General features: G+C 39.8%; 2 protein-coding genes across 2 annotated transcripts in view; one reads left to right on the top strand and one right to left on the bottom strand.

The window, feature by feature from the left end:
- The window catches only part of LOC105199128, a 136,139-nt gene extending 130,617 nt beyond the window's left edge, over window positions 1–5,522 (top strand). Inside the window, exons 14-20 of the mRNA XM_039445767.1 lie at window positions 249–2,701; window positions 2,873–3,317; window positions 3,467–3,651; window positions 3,730–3,971; window positions 4,351–4,620; window positions 4,779–4,983; window positions 5,164–5,522. Of these exons, the coding sequence (XP_039301701.1) occupies window positions 249–2,701; window positions 2,873–3,317; window positions 3,467–3,651; window positions 3,730–3,971; window positions 4,351–4,620; window positions 4,779–4,983; window positions 5,164–5,231 (3,868 nt within the window). The 3' untranslated portion in view covers window positions 5,232–5,522. The remainder of the gene's footprint in view (window positions 1–248; window positions 2,702–2,872; window positions 3,318–3,466; window positions 3,652–3,729; window positions 3,972–4,350; window positions 4,621–4,778; window positions 4,984–5,163) is intronic.
- Window positions 5,523–7,838: 2,316 nt separating this feature from the next.
- On the bottom strand, window positions 7,839–8,805 carry LOC105199127 (serine protease gd). Its single transcript, XM_039445766.1, has 2 exons — window positions 8,267–8,805; window positions 7,839–8,229 (listed from the first exon to the last, which is right to left on the bottom strand). Exons 1-2 carry the CDS (start codon window positions 8,510–8,512, stop codon window positions 7,930–7,932), a joined length of 546 nt encoding a protein of 181 aa, XP_039301700.1. The 5' UTR covers window positions 8,513–8,805; the 3' UTR covers window positions 7,839–7,929.
- Window positions 8,806–16,624: the final 7,819 nt, after the last annotated feature.

The raw sequence follows: 16,624 nt of genomic DNA, 5'->3' as shown, positions 1-16,624 counted from the left end.
TTTTACATGCTTACAATAACATACATACTAATAATTATGATTACAAAATTATATTAACTATTATTTTTATTAAAACATTTTTATATTCTGTGTAAACAATTTAAATAATTTTTGATAAGTTTTCAAGACAAGAAATAACAAAATTAACAGACAGTTTATATTTAAAAAACACTGAGATTTATCATTAAACATACCATTAAAACAATTTATAATAGAATGTATATTTTCTTAATAAAAAATTATGACAGGACGCAATATTTTTCTCCAGAAGAGAATCAGTTATTCTTCAATATAAATGTCTGCTTATCTCAGGTAAGTCGAGCAGACAGCAAGTCCTTATGGGCAATGATAACGCTGCAAGGTGGCAAATGTCAACTACGTTTAGACAGATATTGTACTCATCTGATTACGTGCAAAGCGGGTGGTGCAAAGTATGATGCTGCCCTGAGACATCATATATCTATTGTAACGCCCGACTGGATAACGGAATGTTGTAAGAAAGGCACTCTTGTCAGCGAAGTAGAGTATCATCCTAGACTGTTAGTATCTCCAAACAGTTCGACAGCCTTGATCACTGGATTCATGGATGAAGATACAGATAATAAGATTGCTCAAGAAGGGCAAGGAAATAAGGCTATGTTGGAGCAACTCAAACAACGTATGCCATGGAATCAGCCGAGTCCGCCGGTATCCTCAAGTGCATCGCATAGTCTGGGTGCGACTAGTACAACAACTGTTCCTTATTCGACAAATGGACAAAATACTACAAACATGCAGCCGCAGCAACAACAACCGCAGCAGCAGCAGCAGCATCTTCCACGACCATCAGTTTCCTCGACCAATCTGAACACTTCCACCCCATCAGTCGTCCCATCAGTTTCTGAACAGGATGTTATTAATCAAACAAACTGGCTTCCACAGACATCTCAGCAAAACGTTTCTCCGCAAGTAAAAGCTGTACCATCACAAATGCAACAGCAAGAGCTGTCTCCGCAACAACAGCAACAGCAAATGAATATGCAACATCAATTGATACAGCAGCAACAGTTAACATCACAACAGCAATTGACACAGCAACAACTCACACAGCATCAACAACAGTTGCAACAGTCATCGTACAACCAGCAACAACTTTTAAATCAGCAGCAGTCACCTCAAGTGCAGCAACAACAATTAGTAGGACAACAGCAATCCATGATACCCCAACAACAGCAACAATCAATAAATTCGCAATTACCTCAGCATCAACTAAACACACAGCAGCAACAACTATTGACATCGCAACAAAAACAATTAAATCAACATCAAATTATTCAGCAACAACAATTACAGACTCAGCAGCCTCATTTGACACAACAGCAACAAGTGCAATTGGCAGCTCAGCAACAACAGCAGCAAATAGTTATGCAGCAGCAGCAACAATTAGCAGGAACTTCTCAACAGCAACAAATAGCAGGTCAGCATCAGTTGACTCAACAACCGACTCCACCGCAGCAACTCACTCCCGAGCAAAGGCAACTTATCTTATTGCAACAACAGCAACAACAGCAGAAGATACAACAAATCTCACAACAACTGCAACAATCTGCTCCGCAGAACTCTCAACAATTTGTCATAAGAGATGGTCAGTTACAACAACAGTCACAGAATCAGCAGATAATTGGACCAAATCAACAAGGATTTATCGTTCAACGAGACTCACAGTGGCAGCAACAGCAATATCACTTACAGCTTCAAAGACAACAGCAACAGCAACAGATTGGTCCTCAAAGGGCCTCTGGAGGACAATGGAATCAACAACCACCTCAACCTCCTCGACAGTTGATTCATTTGGACGCACAAACACATCAGCAGCTGCAGCAAATGGATCCGCAACAGAGGGCTCAGTTTATCCAGAAGATTCAAAAGCAGCGAAACATATTATTGCAGAGGCAGATGCAAAATCGCCAGGCTCAGCAAGGCTCACATATCGCTGTTATAAGAAGCCCTGGTAAACCAGTACAACCAGGCAGTTTACAATGGGTTCAACAAGCTCGACCACAGATGGGACCACAACTTCCGCAAACTCCAGGACAGAAGCCGGTACATCCTGGAGTACAGCCGCCAGCATTAACTCCAATAAACTCTTCCAATCAAGTAATTGTATCAGCCGGCCAAGCCGTTCAAGGTCCGCAGACATCACAAACAGGCCAACCACCATTCCAACAGGCACAACTGACACCTCAGCAATTGGCGCAATTGCAGTTACAGAAGCAACAACAGATGGTTAGACTGCAGCAGTTACATCTGCAACAACAACAGCAGCAACAACAACAGCAACAACAACAACAACAGCAGCAGCAACCAGGCGCACAGCAAGAACCGCAATTAGCACCTCTGCCGAATAATGCGCAAATTCCACCGGATCAACAGCTTGTCGTTAATGCTAAAACTAAAACTGCGCTGGCAAATATGCTGACTAACAGATTGCAAAGTGGTGCTGCTGAGGGTAGCGCAGCTGGCCAATTGAGATTGATGACTGCACAACACCGACCTCCACCCCCACCTTCACAAGATCCGCAACTCTTAGCTGCTTATCAGAGAAGAACTTTGGGGAATATAACAAATGGCGCACCATCGGGAGCACCTATAAAAATGCAATATGCTCCAGTTATGCCACAACCTAAGGCTCAGTTTTACGGCCACAATCCAAATCTGAAATGTATGTCCTTTTTTCGTTGTTTTATGAACATTACTATAGATCATATAATATTTTATACAACGTTAGTAATATACTTGAAAAGTTCTTTAAAAAGTTTTTGATTTTTATATTTGTATACATATCTGGCATTATGTTATATTGTCATTAATTATATATTGTGCGTATTTTCAGTGCCGCCGGATTTATTTTTGTTAGGATGCATCTTCGTCATTGTCGAATATGACGTACAGCGTCCTAATGAAGTTTCAGTCTGGAAACAAGTTATTGAAAGACATGGCGGTGAAGTTGAGTCGCAATATTGTACTCGTGCAACGCATGTACTAGCTATCACGCAGAAACATCCAACTGTGGTGCAAGCGTTGCGTGAGGGAAAACGTTGTGTTAGTGCACATTGGCTTTCTGATGTTGTCAGTAAGCAGCAAGTAGTCCCACCTTGGCATGTTCTTCACTTTCCAACGCCGTTCAGCTTAACTGAGCTTCCGTGTGGCAAACAAATCATATCTTTTTCTGGATTTGAGGGAGAGGAACGAGCAAAAATCAAATTCATGTTAGAGGCTTTGGGTGCAAAGTACACTAATTACTTTTCCAGACACAATACTCTTCTTGTTTGTAGAAGGTACGGATCGTAAATTCGGCTGTTCTAATTATATTTTAAGTGTACTGTTTCAATAAGTCTCAATTCTTTATATCGCGTAATATTTGAAAGAATTAATAGTATAACCTTTCAATTTTTATGCAATAATTATATGCTGAAATGAACTTTAGGCCAGATGGACAGAAATATAAAAAGGCACGCGAGTGGCAAACCAGTGTTGTAAATGCACAATGGTTGACGGATTTACTGTGCGGACAGATGAATGCTTTGCATCAACTTGAGGGTCCAAAGTATCAACAGTTCAGTCTGAGTAATCCTTTCAGACTAGATTATTCACTAGTGCCTCATCTCATGGGTATAACATTTACTTGTTAGATTATTATAAAGCACATTCTAATTTAAATGTTATATACGGAGCTCTTTCTGATTCTAGCTGCTTGGAAAATGCCAATAAATATTACGCAAGAATCATATGACAAAGTAAAACAGGTTGGCCAGGGTCCAAATTCGATCAGAAAATACAAAAAGCCACGCCTGGATGGCCCATTATTGAATAAAGACCCGCATCTTCTAGGTCTAGATGAACCGATTACTATTAGCAATCCTGATCCTCCGCCACCTGATAAACAACCAAAAATACTATTTTCTGGTATAAACCCTAAAAATCATGCCAAGGTAATAAATACCACATTTGGTATTCTTTCAGAATATTCAAAATTGTAAAAGAAGGCACTTATTCTTTTTCGATTAATATTCTATTTCCTATTCAATTTTGTATATTATGTTCTACTTGTATTATTTTATCGCTCCTTATTCTTCTCTACTGTCTAAAAACCTTACATGTTATTTTATTAATTCTTATTTTCTCACTAATATGGTTCTGTAATTATACACAAATATTAAGGTTAGTATTTCTTAGCACATTACAAACACATGCTAAAAAATACTAACCTTATATTTATGTATAGTTACAGAATCCTATTAATTGCAATATTATATTACTATTGTGTTTTACGTGCTACAATTTTTTAAATACAGTTTATGTGAATTTTAGAGAATTCGAGAATTGGGAGGTGCTTTAGCTGCTAGCTGGCGAGATGCTACTCATCTCGTAATGTCAGCACCATTGCGAACAGTAAAATTATTGTGTTGTTTATCACGATGTAAATTTATCGTCAGTCTTCAATGGCTTCACGAATGCTCCGCAAAAAACACTTTTGTGGACGAGAGCGCATATATACTCGGTGATCCAGAATTCGAGAAAAACTTCAATTGCAATATCGAAAAAAGTTTAGCGAGTCCTAATCGAGGAACAGTACTTAAGGTAATGAATTATATTTTCCTTTCTTAATATACAATTCAATTCTCAATTTCTTTAACAATATACAATTTAATTCTTGTACAATGTAGCAGATATTATATTTTAAATGCGGATAAAAATATGATTTTATTTTTAAAGTTCTCATTTTTTTACTTAAATAGGGTAAAATATTTTATGTTACACCGAGTGTAATACCATGCCCTTCGGCAATTGCGGAAATAATAGAGAGTGCAGGAGGTACAATGGAAAAGACACGTAGATCAATCGCTCAAATACAAGAGATGAATGCTGGGAAATTAAATTATATTATCGTTACTCATGACAATGACCTTCATCTCCTCTCTGATGTTTTACGTGCAAATATCAGTAAGTAATCACAAATTTATTTTTACTATTTATTAAATTTAATGTTTTATTAACTTGTTTTGTTTTTGTGCAAAGAAAGTTGATTACAATTGAAAGTAATGCAGAATATATATTATTAAGTGTAATAGAAATTACATCTTACGACATGTAATTTTTTTTTTTTTGTTTAAAATTTTACAGATGTGTACAGTGCAGAAATCGTATTAGGCGCAGTTGCACGACAATATTTCCAACCTGACACAAGTTAAGTCTAAAAAGTTACTCTTTGCTATATTTTTATCCCTGTTATGGGCCTATCGATTCTTCAGTGATTATTTTCGACACGGAAATTTTTGCTTACCTTCTGCAATGGGACAATAAAAAACTTTATAATGCAAAAGGTAATTATTTTTATACATTTTTCATATATTTCCTTTCAATTGCACGTTGTATCATCTGGAGATACTATATTCGGCATACTGTCCTGTAATAACTTTATCATTTGTCATGGATGAGTGTAATAGAAGGAGTAAAATTAAATAAAAAGTTCTTTACCGTTTTGCGAGTTTTTTAATAATATATGTATATTAATATGTGAGAAATTAATAAAAATCTGAATGAATTAGTATACGCGTAATTCAGCGATAAGAAACAGCTCAGCGTATATACGCATTTATGATTGCTAGAAGCTGTCTTAGCTATTTACTTCACAAGTATCAAATATTGACATAATTAAATTAAATTAGTGCAGTGCTATATATCCTAAATGCGTTTATTACTGAAACTTTGCATTTATTCTTTGGTGCGGTAATATTTGTTAATTGAAAGATTAAATATAATGTAATTCGTCACGAGAAAGAGAGAGGAATTAGTAGTGATAATTTTTTTTAATTTATTGCATTTCATATATTTTTAATTGATTTGAATATTTAAATTTCAATAACTAAGTACGAGTATGTATCACATTATTTCGTATCAATTTGTGCTAAAATAAATCAGATAAACTACATCTTTTAAAATAACTGAGTTTTAGTTTAATAATCTCATTAAACTGTGAGAAAAAAATGAGAAGAAAATCTTTTTATCTCCAAATCTATTGAAGAAAAAAATATGACATAGAGTCACTTTAATCCTTGAATAAAATGGCGGATTCTTTAATTTATTTTAACAAAGACAATGAATTTGCAATATTAGTAATGTAACATGTAGAGTTAGTAGTGAATATATGTATTCAATAAAGCAAATAAGAATTTTAATGACTGATCTAAGTTTTCACACATATTTATTTCTGCTAGAGGACCAACTGTGTTTCGTTAAAGAGACATGAAGTCTGTAAACAAATCAGTAAACAAATAATTTGTTGAAATGTCAGTCACGAATAGTATGATGGAACTTTCGCTTTTCAGCAGAATCACTCTAATTGCTAATTATGTTTTCAAACAGTGTCGTAAAAATTCCATAAGACAAATGAATATCTACACACGAATCAGAATATCTCGAATGTTATAAAAGTACATTTTTATCTTACATCTTCATTATTCACTAACCAGTGAAACCGGTTGTAACAGATACATAATTACTTCTTTACTTAACAGATTTCAAACTCTGAGAATCAATGCGTTTCTCATATACAATTGTCTCTTTTTCACTTTAGTATTTCACTTTATTACATTCTTTTAATGTTAAAATTATTATTGTTTATATTTGTTATTTTTATCCAGTACCATGCATTCTCTTCTCGATTATTAGAATATATTTTAAAGATTTTGAGTTGCTTGTTAATTTTCATTCATGTATTCTTATTTATTTATTTGTTGCTCATCAGCATTTATTTCTACACTTCTTTGAAACACTTTGGCGAAACAATCTGAAATTTTTTTGGCCCAAAGTGGAATTTAATAATTCGCTGTAATAATCGATTTTGTTTATTATATCGATTATGTTAATTTGAAATTACATAATTATATCCCTACCGAATTTTTACAAGACTAACCGACTCTATCGAAAGAGGTGTCGGCATAAACAATTAAAGGTAAACTCGTAACTGTTAATCTTCTCACGTATAAGTACTGTGACTAAATATTATACTAAAACTTATCTGTTAATATATTTTGCGTTCAGTTGTGAAAGATCAGCGTTATGTGGAGATCTGCTGTTGAATCCAGCGTATGTATTTAGCTACGTCAACATAAACGACGTAATTGCCATTGCACCAAAAATTAACATTAGGTTTCGTTCGCGAAACGATTCCACGTAAATGATAACGGCGTGTAGTATTATCGAAAATGACCAGCCCGTTTCCGTCGTAGGGACCGATGCAAGGGACATCTTTGCCTGCACCGGCGCAGAAGGTGCGAGTAGATGTTAAATCAAAGTAACTCTGGTCACTCCGAAGACAAGTCTCCTATAATTTGTGCAACTACGTCAATTTACAATGATAGAGCGTAATTTGTCAATGTTTCTGTATACCGTTAATTATACTGCTTGATCGACGGTCACACTTATCAATTTGCGCGTTCATCAGTCCCACTCGAGACGCGTAAAGACTTTGACAAATCCATTTGTTATGGATACATGCAGTAAATATTATTGACAATGCCACGTTAACAATTAAATATCTAACTACTTAATTTAGTGAAATCAAATAATATATCTCACGTCATAATTAATAATGCAAAAATCTCCAAGCATTTCTCTTCCGCAATATAAATATTACAAATTTGTTGTCATTGAGGTATCATCCCACATTTCGGGTATTTGGTTTTCAAAAAAACTTTATTTGTCATTGAAATATAACTCATATGTCGATCAAACAGCAATAGAAAACTAGCTCACTAATGGTTCAGTCTTACCTGACTCACTATCGGCATTCTCACCATCTATGGATTCTCAGTGTATGTCTGACCTGTCTCGTCATCAGGACCCCAACCCACAACGTACCCAGTCTTACTGACAATGTGTTGAACATCAGTTGAATTCGGGCCATAGGCAAATAGGTCTAATGAAAGGGCCATACTGAATGGGAGTCCTGAGAGTCAAAATCGCCAGATCGGAGTCAGCACTAAGATAATGCGCAAAGTCAGGATGAATCGTGTAGCTCGCGACTTCTCGATTCAAGCTATCCCTTTCACGCAACCGATTCAAATTAAATCGTCCCACGCTGACAAGTATCACGGTGGGAGGAAAGGTATCGTTGTCAAAACTGTTTATTTTCAAACAATGCGCCGCTTTAAAAAGGAAAAGTAAATATGCATAAAATACCTTTTCTTACGTGGAAATTCGATACACAGAACGTATTTTAGTAATATCGAATTGTTTTTCTTCGATTTTTTAGAGTACCTGTTATAACATGTTTGGTTGTTAAAACGGATCCACCACATTGAAACTGAATACTACCGATTCTGTTTGCAACGAAAATTGCCGCCAACCATGGCCATTCACCCCGCCGTACTCTCTCCTTATGAAAAATTAGCGTACCATTTACAATCCTGCGGACACGATTATTGTGTATCACGTTCGATATACCGCATTCGGTGCTATTAATTGACATTGCAGCGAGTAAGGGATCTTGTGGTTGAAACGGATTTAAGATCGGTGTGCTATTATTCCATTGAGAGAAAGAGGGAACAGGTGATGAATCTTGAATGGTAGATAGGCTTGAGTTATCGGGCTGTAGATCAGTAATCGAAAATGATTCTGCACCTGGTGAATACACAATTCTCTCTACCTCATTAGAAGTTTGGTTACTACTTGTTTCTAAAATAAAATAATATTGTCGCTTCAATTCCTTGTTCTTTTACAATAAGGAAAGAATTTATTCTCTTTCGGGGAAAAAAAAATTCTGATAATGAGAAGAACATGAGGATGATGATGAATTCTTTACATAAATGAAAATAATATATGCAATGACGAATAAGTTTCAGATGTTTTAGTAAACGTTATTTTCCTATTTTTACTGTCCTAGTTAAAAATTATACACAGAAAATATGAATTAATTTTTGTCTTGTTTTTCTTGAATGTATGTGACATTATGCAGCTTATAAAGTGAAACTCACCTTGACTGTAAAGTACTTTATCATTAAACGATATTTTGGTCAGTATTGGAATTGATTGGTCCATGGAAAAATAAATATGATACAATAAAGGTCTATCTTGTTCAACAGATTGCAAGATTTCTTGTTCCGACTCTGCCACATCTAGGCGAGGTTTTTCCTGGAATGTACATGTTTAAATTATTTTCGTGTTTAATATATGAATAAAGAATACTACTAAGGATGCTACAACAAATATTCGAAATAATTCGATAAAAATCAAATAGAAATTTTAAGCAATTCCGTCAAATTACTTTTGATCATCCGATTTCAATAACTATTATATATAATTTTAAAGTCTCGAGAGGCCTAAATGCTTGGTTTTTTTAGACATTAATATACTGAAAAAATCATCTTATGTATAAAAAAAAAACATGTAGTAAATTGTCTAAGACAATTTTATTACATTGTTTATGATTACTTTAATTTCTCTTTCTTTTAAAGCCGAAAAGATTTTATTTCTTTAAATTACTATTTGCAAAAATGGTATGATTCCAATTAGTCAAATTATATTTTAGAACATCTAAATAAAGAAACTTCTAGTCACGTCTGAGTTTAACATATTAGGTGTTGGAATTAATTCGTAGCGTTTTACGAGAGATGGCTGGGATACTACAGTTTTCTGTTTTTACCGTCAGAAGCAAATTTATCTTAAATCAGTTGTTAGGTTAGGTGTTATTTTTACGACATCTTACTTTCACTTGTTAATAACATCAAGTTATAATTATTTAAATATGTCTAAATTTATACCAAATAAAGTGTTTTTGCGGGGAGTTTTATTACATTACTTTCATATGAATAAAACTGCTGCAAAAAGCCATAGGATTTTAGAAGAAGTTTACGGTGAGCAAGCTTTAGCTGAACAAACGTGTCGGAAGTGGTTTGCGCGATTCAACAGCGGAGATTTCGACTTAGAAGACAAGGAACGACCTGGAGAGCCAAAAAAGTTTGAAGAATTGGAGACATTACTTGAGGAGAACTCAACTCAAACGCTCGAAGAGTTGTCCACATCGTTGGGGGTTGACTTTTCAACAGTGGGAAAACGACTTAAAGCGTTAAGGATGATCCAAAAGGAAGGACATTGGATCCCATACGAATTAAAGCCGAGGGACGTTGAAAGGCGTTTTTTGACTTGCGAGTTACTGCTTCAACGGTACAAAAGAAAAAGTTTTTTACATCGGATTGTTACGGGTGATGAAAAGTGGATATATTACGATAACCCCAAGCGCAAAAAATCATGGGTTAAGCCTGGACAACCATCATCATCAGTACCAAAACGTAATATTCATGGATCTAAGCTTCTTCTTTGCATTTGGTGGGATCAACGGGGTGTGGTTTACTACGAACTGCTGAATCCGAATGAAACCATCACTGGGGATCGTTACCGACTGCAATTGATGCGCTTGAGTCGGGCATTGGAGGAGAAACGGCCGGAATGGAGCGAAAGGCACGACAAAATTATTTTGCTGCACGACAATGCTAGACGGCACGTCGCAAAGCCAGTGCAAACGTACCTGCAAACACTGAAATGGGAAGTCCTAACCCACCCGCCATTTCGCCAGATATTGCTCCTTCGGATTATCAATTGTTCCGGTCGATGGCCCATGGTTTGTCCGCGGAGAAATTTACTTCTTATGAAGAATGCAAAACTTGGATTGATTCATGGATCGCCCCTAAGAACGAAGCGTCTTTTCGACGGGGTATCCGTCTCTTACCCGAAAGATGGGAAAAAGTTGTGGCAAGCGATGGAAAATATTTTTAGTAATGTATTTTTATATTTAAACTTAGAATAAATCGTTGTTTCTCTCTAAAAAAACGCTACGAATTAATTCCAACACCTAATAACTTTTATCATGATGAATCGAATCGCTAAAGTGAAAAACGAAAGACTTATATCAGACCAAAATTTTTGAGAAAAATTTTTTTTGCGAATTTCTCCAATATTTCTGTGTTCTGATAGCCCCCAGAAGAATTCTAACTTTTATGATAATGGATCGAATCGCTAAAGTGAAACACAAAAGACTTATATCAGTCAGAGATCGAAATTATTGAGTGAAATTTTTTTTGTGAATTTCTCCAATATTTCTGTGTTCTGATAGCCCCCAAAAGTATTCTAACTTTTATGATGATGGATCGAATCGCTAAAGTGAAACACGAAAGACTTATATCAGTCAGAGATCGAAATTATTGAGTGAAATTTTTTTTGTGAATTTCTCCAATATTTCTGTGTTCTGATAGCCCCCAGAAGTATTCTAACTTTTATGATGATGGATCGAATCGCTAAAGTGAAAAACGAAAGACTTATATCAGACCAAAATTTTTGAGAAAAATTTTTTTTCCGAATTTCTCCAATATTTCTGTGTTCTGATAGCCCCCAGAAGAGTATTAACATTTTTCATGATGGACCGAATCGCTAAAGTGATAAACGAAAGACTTATATAAGATCGAAATTTTTGAGAAAAATTTTTTTTGCGAATTTCTTTAATATTTCTGTGTTCTGATAGCCCCCAGAAAAGTTCTAACTTTTATCATGATGGATCGAATCGCTAAAGTGAAAAACGAAAGACTTATATCAGTCAAACTTTGAAATTATTGAGTGAAATTTTTTTTGTGAGTTTCTCCAATATTTCTGTGTTCTGATAGCCCCCAGAAGAATTCTAACTTTTATGATGATGGATCGAATCGCTAAAGTGAAATACGAAAGACTTATATCAGAAATCGAAATTATTGAGTGAAATTTTTTTTGTGAATTTCTCCAATATTTCTGTGTTCTGATAGCCCCCAGAAGAGTTCTAACTTTTATCATGATGGATCGAATCGTTAAAGTGAAAAACGAAAGACTTATATCAGACCAAAATTTTTGAGAAAAATTTTTTTTCCAAATTTCTCCAATATTTCTGTGTTCTGATAGCCCCCAGAAAAGTTCTAACTTTTATCATGATGGATCGAATCGCTAAAGTGAAAAACGAAAGAGTAATATCAGTCAAAATTGGTAATGTTTGAGTAAAATTCTTTTTGCGACTTTCTCCAATATTTCTGTGTTCTGATAGCCCCCAGAAGAATTCTAACTTTTATGATGATGGATCGAATCGCTAAAGTGAAATACGAAAGACTTATATCAGAGATCGAAATTATTGAGTGAAATTTTTTTTGTGAATTTCTCCAATATTTCTGTGTTCTGATAGCCCCCAGAAGAGTTCTAACTTTTATCATGATGGATCGAATCGTTAAAGTGAAAAACGAAAGACTTATATCAGACCAAAATTTTTGAGAAAAATTTTTTTTCCGAATTTCTCCAATATTTCTGTGTTCTGATAGCCCCCAGAAGAGTATTAACATTTTTCATGATGGACCGAATCGCTAAAGTGATAAACGAAAGACTTATATAAGATCGAAATTTTTGAGAAAAATTTTTTTTGCGAATTTCTCCAATATTTCTGTGTTCTGATAGCCCCCAGAAAAGTTCTAACTTTTATCATGATGGATCGAATCGCTAAAGTGAAAAACGAAAGAGTAATATCAGTCAAAATTGGTAATGTTTGAGTAAAATTCTTTTTGCGACTTTCTCCAATATTTCTGTGTTCTGTTAACCCCCAGAAGAATTCTAACTTTTATGATGATGGATCGAATTGCTAAAGTGAAAAACGAAAGACTTATATCAGACCAAAATTTTTGAGAAAAATTTTTTTTGCGAATTTCTCCAATATTTCTGTGTTGTGATAGCCCCCAGAAGTATTCTAACTTTTATCATGATGGATCGAATCGCTAAAGTGAAAAACGAAAGACTTATATCAGTCAAACTTTGAAATTATTGAGTGAAATTTTTTTTGTGAGTTTCTCCAATATTTCTGTGTTCTGATAGCCTTTTTTTTTTTTTTTGTTAACGGAGAGGAAATGCGTTACCGCATACCCCAGGCCCCGGGGGAGGCCTGGCGGTTATGTGGGGCTCTTCCCCGCCGACAACGTGTCGGCGAGGACATACCCACTAAAACCTCTCCGGGTGTCCAGCTCAGGTCCTTGACTGGGGGGGACTCCGGGAACGCGTACAGCATGCTTCCGGAGCCCCCCGGACCAGGTCGGCCGAGGCCGACTCAGCACGCCGGGGAGCACCCTGGTGCGGGTCCCCCGGTGGGGCCGTGAGGCCAAGCCGGCCTAAGGTCGGGGGAGAGGGACACCAGCCCTCCCCCGCCTCTTCCCCTTGTGATGTTTACGGGGGTAAAGCCCGGGAGTCCGGCCCCCCGGCCGGATGTCCCGGGCCCCTACGCGCCGGACTAGCCCGGCGCGGCGGCATACTCTTCTCCGTGTTGGGGGGGGAAGAGGTAGGAAGGAGTTTCTTCCCCTCCCCCCACCAGCACCCCGGCGAGGCGCTAAAGGGGGAGCGATGGCGCATTGTGACGCGCGATTGCTCCCCCGGACCGTTAAGTCAGGTTTGCCTCGCCGGGCTCACTTACATGGGGAGCTGCCCTCCTCCCACGGCTGCGCGTCCCGAAAGCTGGGCCTGCAGCCGCAGGGGAGGAGGGTCGCTCCATTTCATCATTCCTGTGGCGGTCGCCGTCGTCCCTCTCCACCGCAATAGTGGGGAGCGAGGGGGCGACCACCACGGCTCTTCTGCCCCGCCGCCGCCCGGTGGAACTCCGGGGGCGGGGGCCGCTTCTTCTCGGTCGGGGCGGACGGGGCGGGGGCCGAGACGAAGCGTGACCCCCGTCTCCGCCGCCCCTTCTGTTCCTCGCGTCGCCTGGGGGCATACGACCCCCAGGCTGACGCTCCCGCACCTTTTCGGCCTCCTCCTTCTGCAGCATGACGCGCTCGCAGAAGGAGGAGACCGCCTTCCAGGCGCTCTCCCTGCCGACCATCTGACTGATGATGGCCGGCAGGGAGAGGTCATCTCCCACTTCGGCCCTCAAGACTCCGCGCAGCTCTTCCCACGCTGGACACTCTTCCAGCGTGTGCCGCGCGGAGTCCCGGGCGGCGCCACAGTGGTGGCACTGTGTCGTCGGCTCCCTCCTTATCCTGCACAGGTACTCACCGAAACAACCATGCCCGGTGAGCACCTGTGTCATCCTGTAGGACAAGCCGCCAAACGGGCGGCCCACCCACTCGTCCAGGTGTGGTAGGACGGCCTCCAAGATCTGAGATCCGGCCGCCGGCGGGTTGTCGATGAGGTTCCTCTTCCATGACCTCATCACCCGCCGACGGGCCCTCTCCCGTAGCAACGCGGCGGCCCTGGGGGTGACTACCCCCCCCCTCAAGGCGGATGGCTTTTGCCCTGGCGTAGGTCCACGCCAGGGCATCGGCCGTGTACTCCGCCGGGGGGAGCCCCGCCAGGGCCATGATTGCCGCGTTGGGAGCGGTGCGAAACGCGCGCGTTATCCTTCGCGCCAGCCGCCGCTGCACATCGTGCAACACCTTCTTGATGCGGCGGCTGGCCAGCGCCTCGCGGAACCACACCGGGGCTCCGTACAGAGCCCCGGACATGATCGCGAGGGCGTACGCGCGTCTAGCACCCACCCTCGGACCCCGGAGGTTGGGCATCAACCCATTGAGGGCGTTCAATCTCCTGCCCAACCGCTGGGCCAGCTGGTCAAAGTGATCAGTGAAGGCCCAGCGACCGTCCAGGTGCAACCCAAGGTACTTCAGGGTTGCACCCACCTGAACACGGGTGTTGTGCACCAGGACGAAGGCCTGGGGCGGTACCCCGGAGGAGCCATCGTGAAAGAATATGGCTTCTGTCTTCTCCGGGGCCACCCTCAGGCCCAGGCCTTTTATGGCACCGACGACACAGGCCACTGCCCAGTCGCCGTTGGCGACTGCTCCTCCCCAGGAGGTCCCCCCGCCACTATGAACGTGTCGTCAGCGTAGCCGACGACGTAGCAGCGGGGGGGAGGGCCGTGCGGAGCACTTTGTCGTATGCGGCGTTCCATAGCAGGGGGCCCAACACGGACCCCTGTGGAACGCCACATGACACGTCCCTCCGCTGCTGGAGTCCGTCTTTGTCGCGGAACTCCAGCTCCCTATCCCGGAAATAGTCCTGAACGATGGCGACGAGGTAGGGCGGCAGGCGAAAGTACTCGCTCAGTGCCGCCACCACCTCGCCCCAGGGGAGACTATTAAAGGCGTTGGCGATATCCAGGGATATCGCCAACGCCACCATCCCGTCCCCCGTTAGGGATTCCGAGAGGGACCGAACCTGACGTATCGCGTCAATTGTCGATCGCGCCTCTCGGAACCCGTATTGTTTGGGGGACAGTTCAGGACCATTCCGGGCCATATGCCGGATGATGCGGTTAGCGATTATTCGCTCGAAGATCTTACCCGCATCATCCAGCATACAGAGGGGCCTGTACGCGGAGGGACTCTCCGCGGGCTTGCCCTCCTTTTTAAGGAGGACAAGCCGGGCCCTGTGTTCTGATAGCTCCCAGAAGTATTCTAACTTTTATGATGATGCATCGAATCGCTAAAGTGAAAAACGAAAGACTTATATCAGACCAAAATTTTTGAGAAAAACTTTTTTTGCGAATTTCTCCAATATTTCTGTGTTCTGATAGCCCCCAGAAGTATTCTTTTATCATGATGGATCGAATCGCTAAAGTGAAAAACAAAAGACTTATATCAGATCAAAGTTTTTGAGAAAAATTTTTTTTGCGAATTTCTCCAATATTTCTGTGTTCTGATAGCTCCCAGAAGTGTATTAACATTTTTCATGATGGATCGAATCGCTAAAGTGATAAACGAAAGACTTATATAAGATAGAAGTTTTTGAGAAAAATTTTTTTTGCGAATTTCTCCAATATTTCTGTGTTCTGATAGCCCCCAGAAAAGTTCTAACTTTTATCATGATGGATCGAATCGCTAAAGTGAAAAACGAAAGAGTTATATCAGTCAAAATTGGTAATGTTTGAGTAAAATTTTTTTTGCGACTTTCTCCAATATTTCTGTGTTCTGTTAACCCCCAGAAGAATTCTAACTTTTATGATGATGGATCGAATCGCTAAAGTGAAAAACGAAAGACTTATATCAGACCAAAATTTTTGAGAAAAATTTTTCTTGCCATTTTCTCCAATATTTCTGTGTTCTGATAGCCCCCAGAAGAATTCTAACTTTTATGATGATGGATCGAATCGCTAAAGTGAAACACAAAAGACTTATATCAGTCAGAGATCGAAATTATTGAGTGAAATTTTTTTTGTGAATTTCTCCAATATTTCTGTGTTCTGATAGCCCCCAGAAGTATTCTAACTTTTATCATGATGGATCGAATCGCTAAAGTGAAAAACGAAAGAGTAATATCAGTCAAAATTGGTAATGTTTGAGTAAAATTTTTTTTGCGACTTTCTCCAATATCTCTGTGTTCTGATAGCCTTTTTTTTTTTTTTTTTTTTTGACGAAGGGGAAATGCGTTACCGCATACCCCAGGCCTCGGGGGAGGCCTGGCGGTTATGTGGGGCTCTCCCCCGCCGTCGACGTGACGACGGGGGCATACCCACTAAAACCCCTCCGGGTGTCCGGCTCTGGTCCTTGGCTGGGGGACTCCGGGAACGCGTGCAGCATGCTTCCGGAGCCCCCCGGACCGG

This window comes from Solenopsis invicta, chromosome 2 (assembly GCF_016802725.1).
Source record: "Solenopsis invicta isolate M01_SB chromosome 2, UNIL_Sinv_3.0, whole genome shotgun sequence".
In the NCBI taxonomy this organism is placed as follows: domain Eukaryota; kingdom Metazoa; phylum Arthropoda; class Insecta; order Hymenoptera; family Formicidae; genus Solenopsis; species Solenopsis invicta.
Note: the sequence above shows the minus strand (reverse complement) of the source record. Positions and strands in the feature narration are given on the sequence as shown.

Coding starts and splice junctions, on each gene's coding strand:
- LOC105199127 (XM_039445766.1), bottom strand. CDS start 8,512: ATGTCAATTAATAGCACCGAATGCGGTATATCGAACGTGATACACAAT. Junction 8,230..8,266: donor GAAGAAAAACAATTCGATAT/TACTAAAATACG, acceptor ATTTCCACGTAA/GAAAAGGTATTTTATGCATA.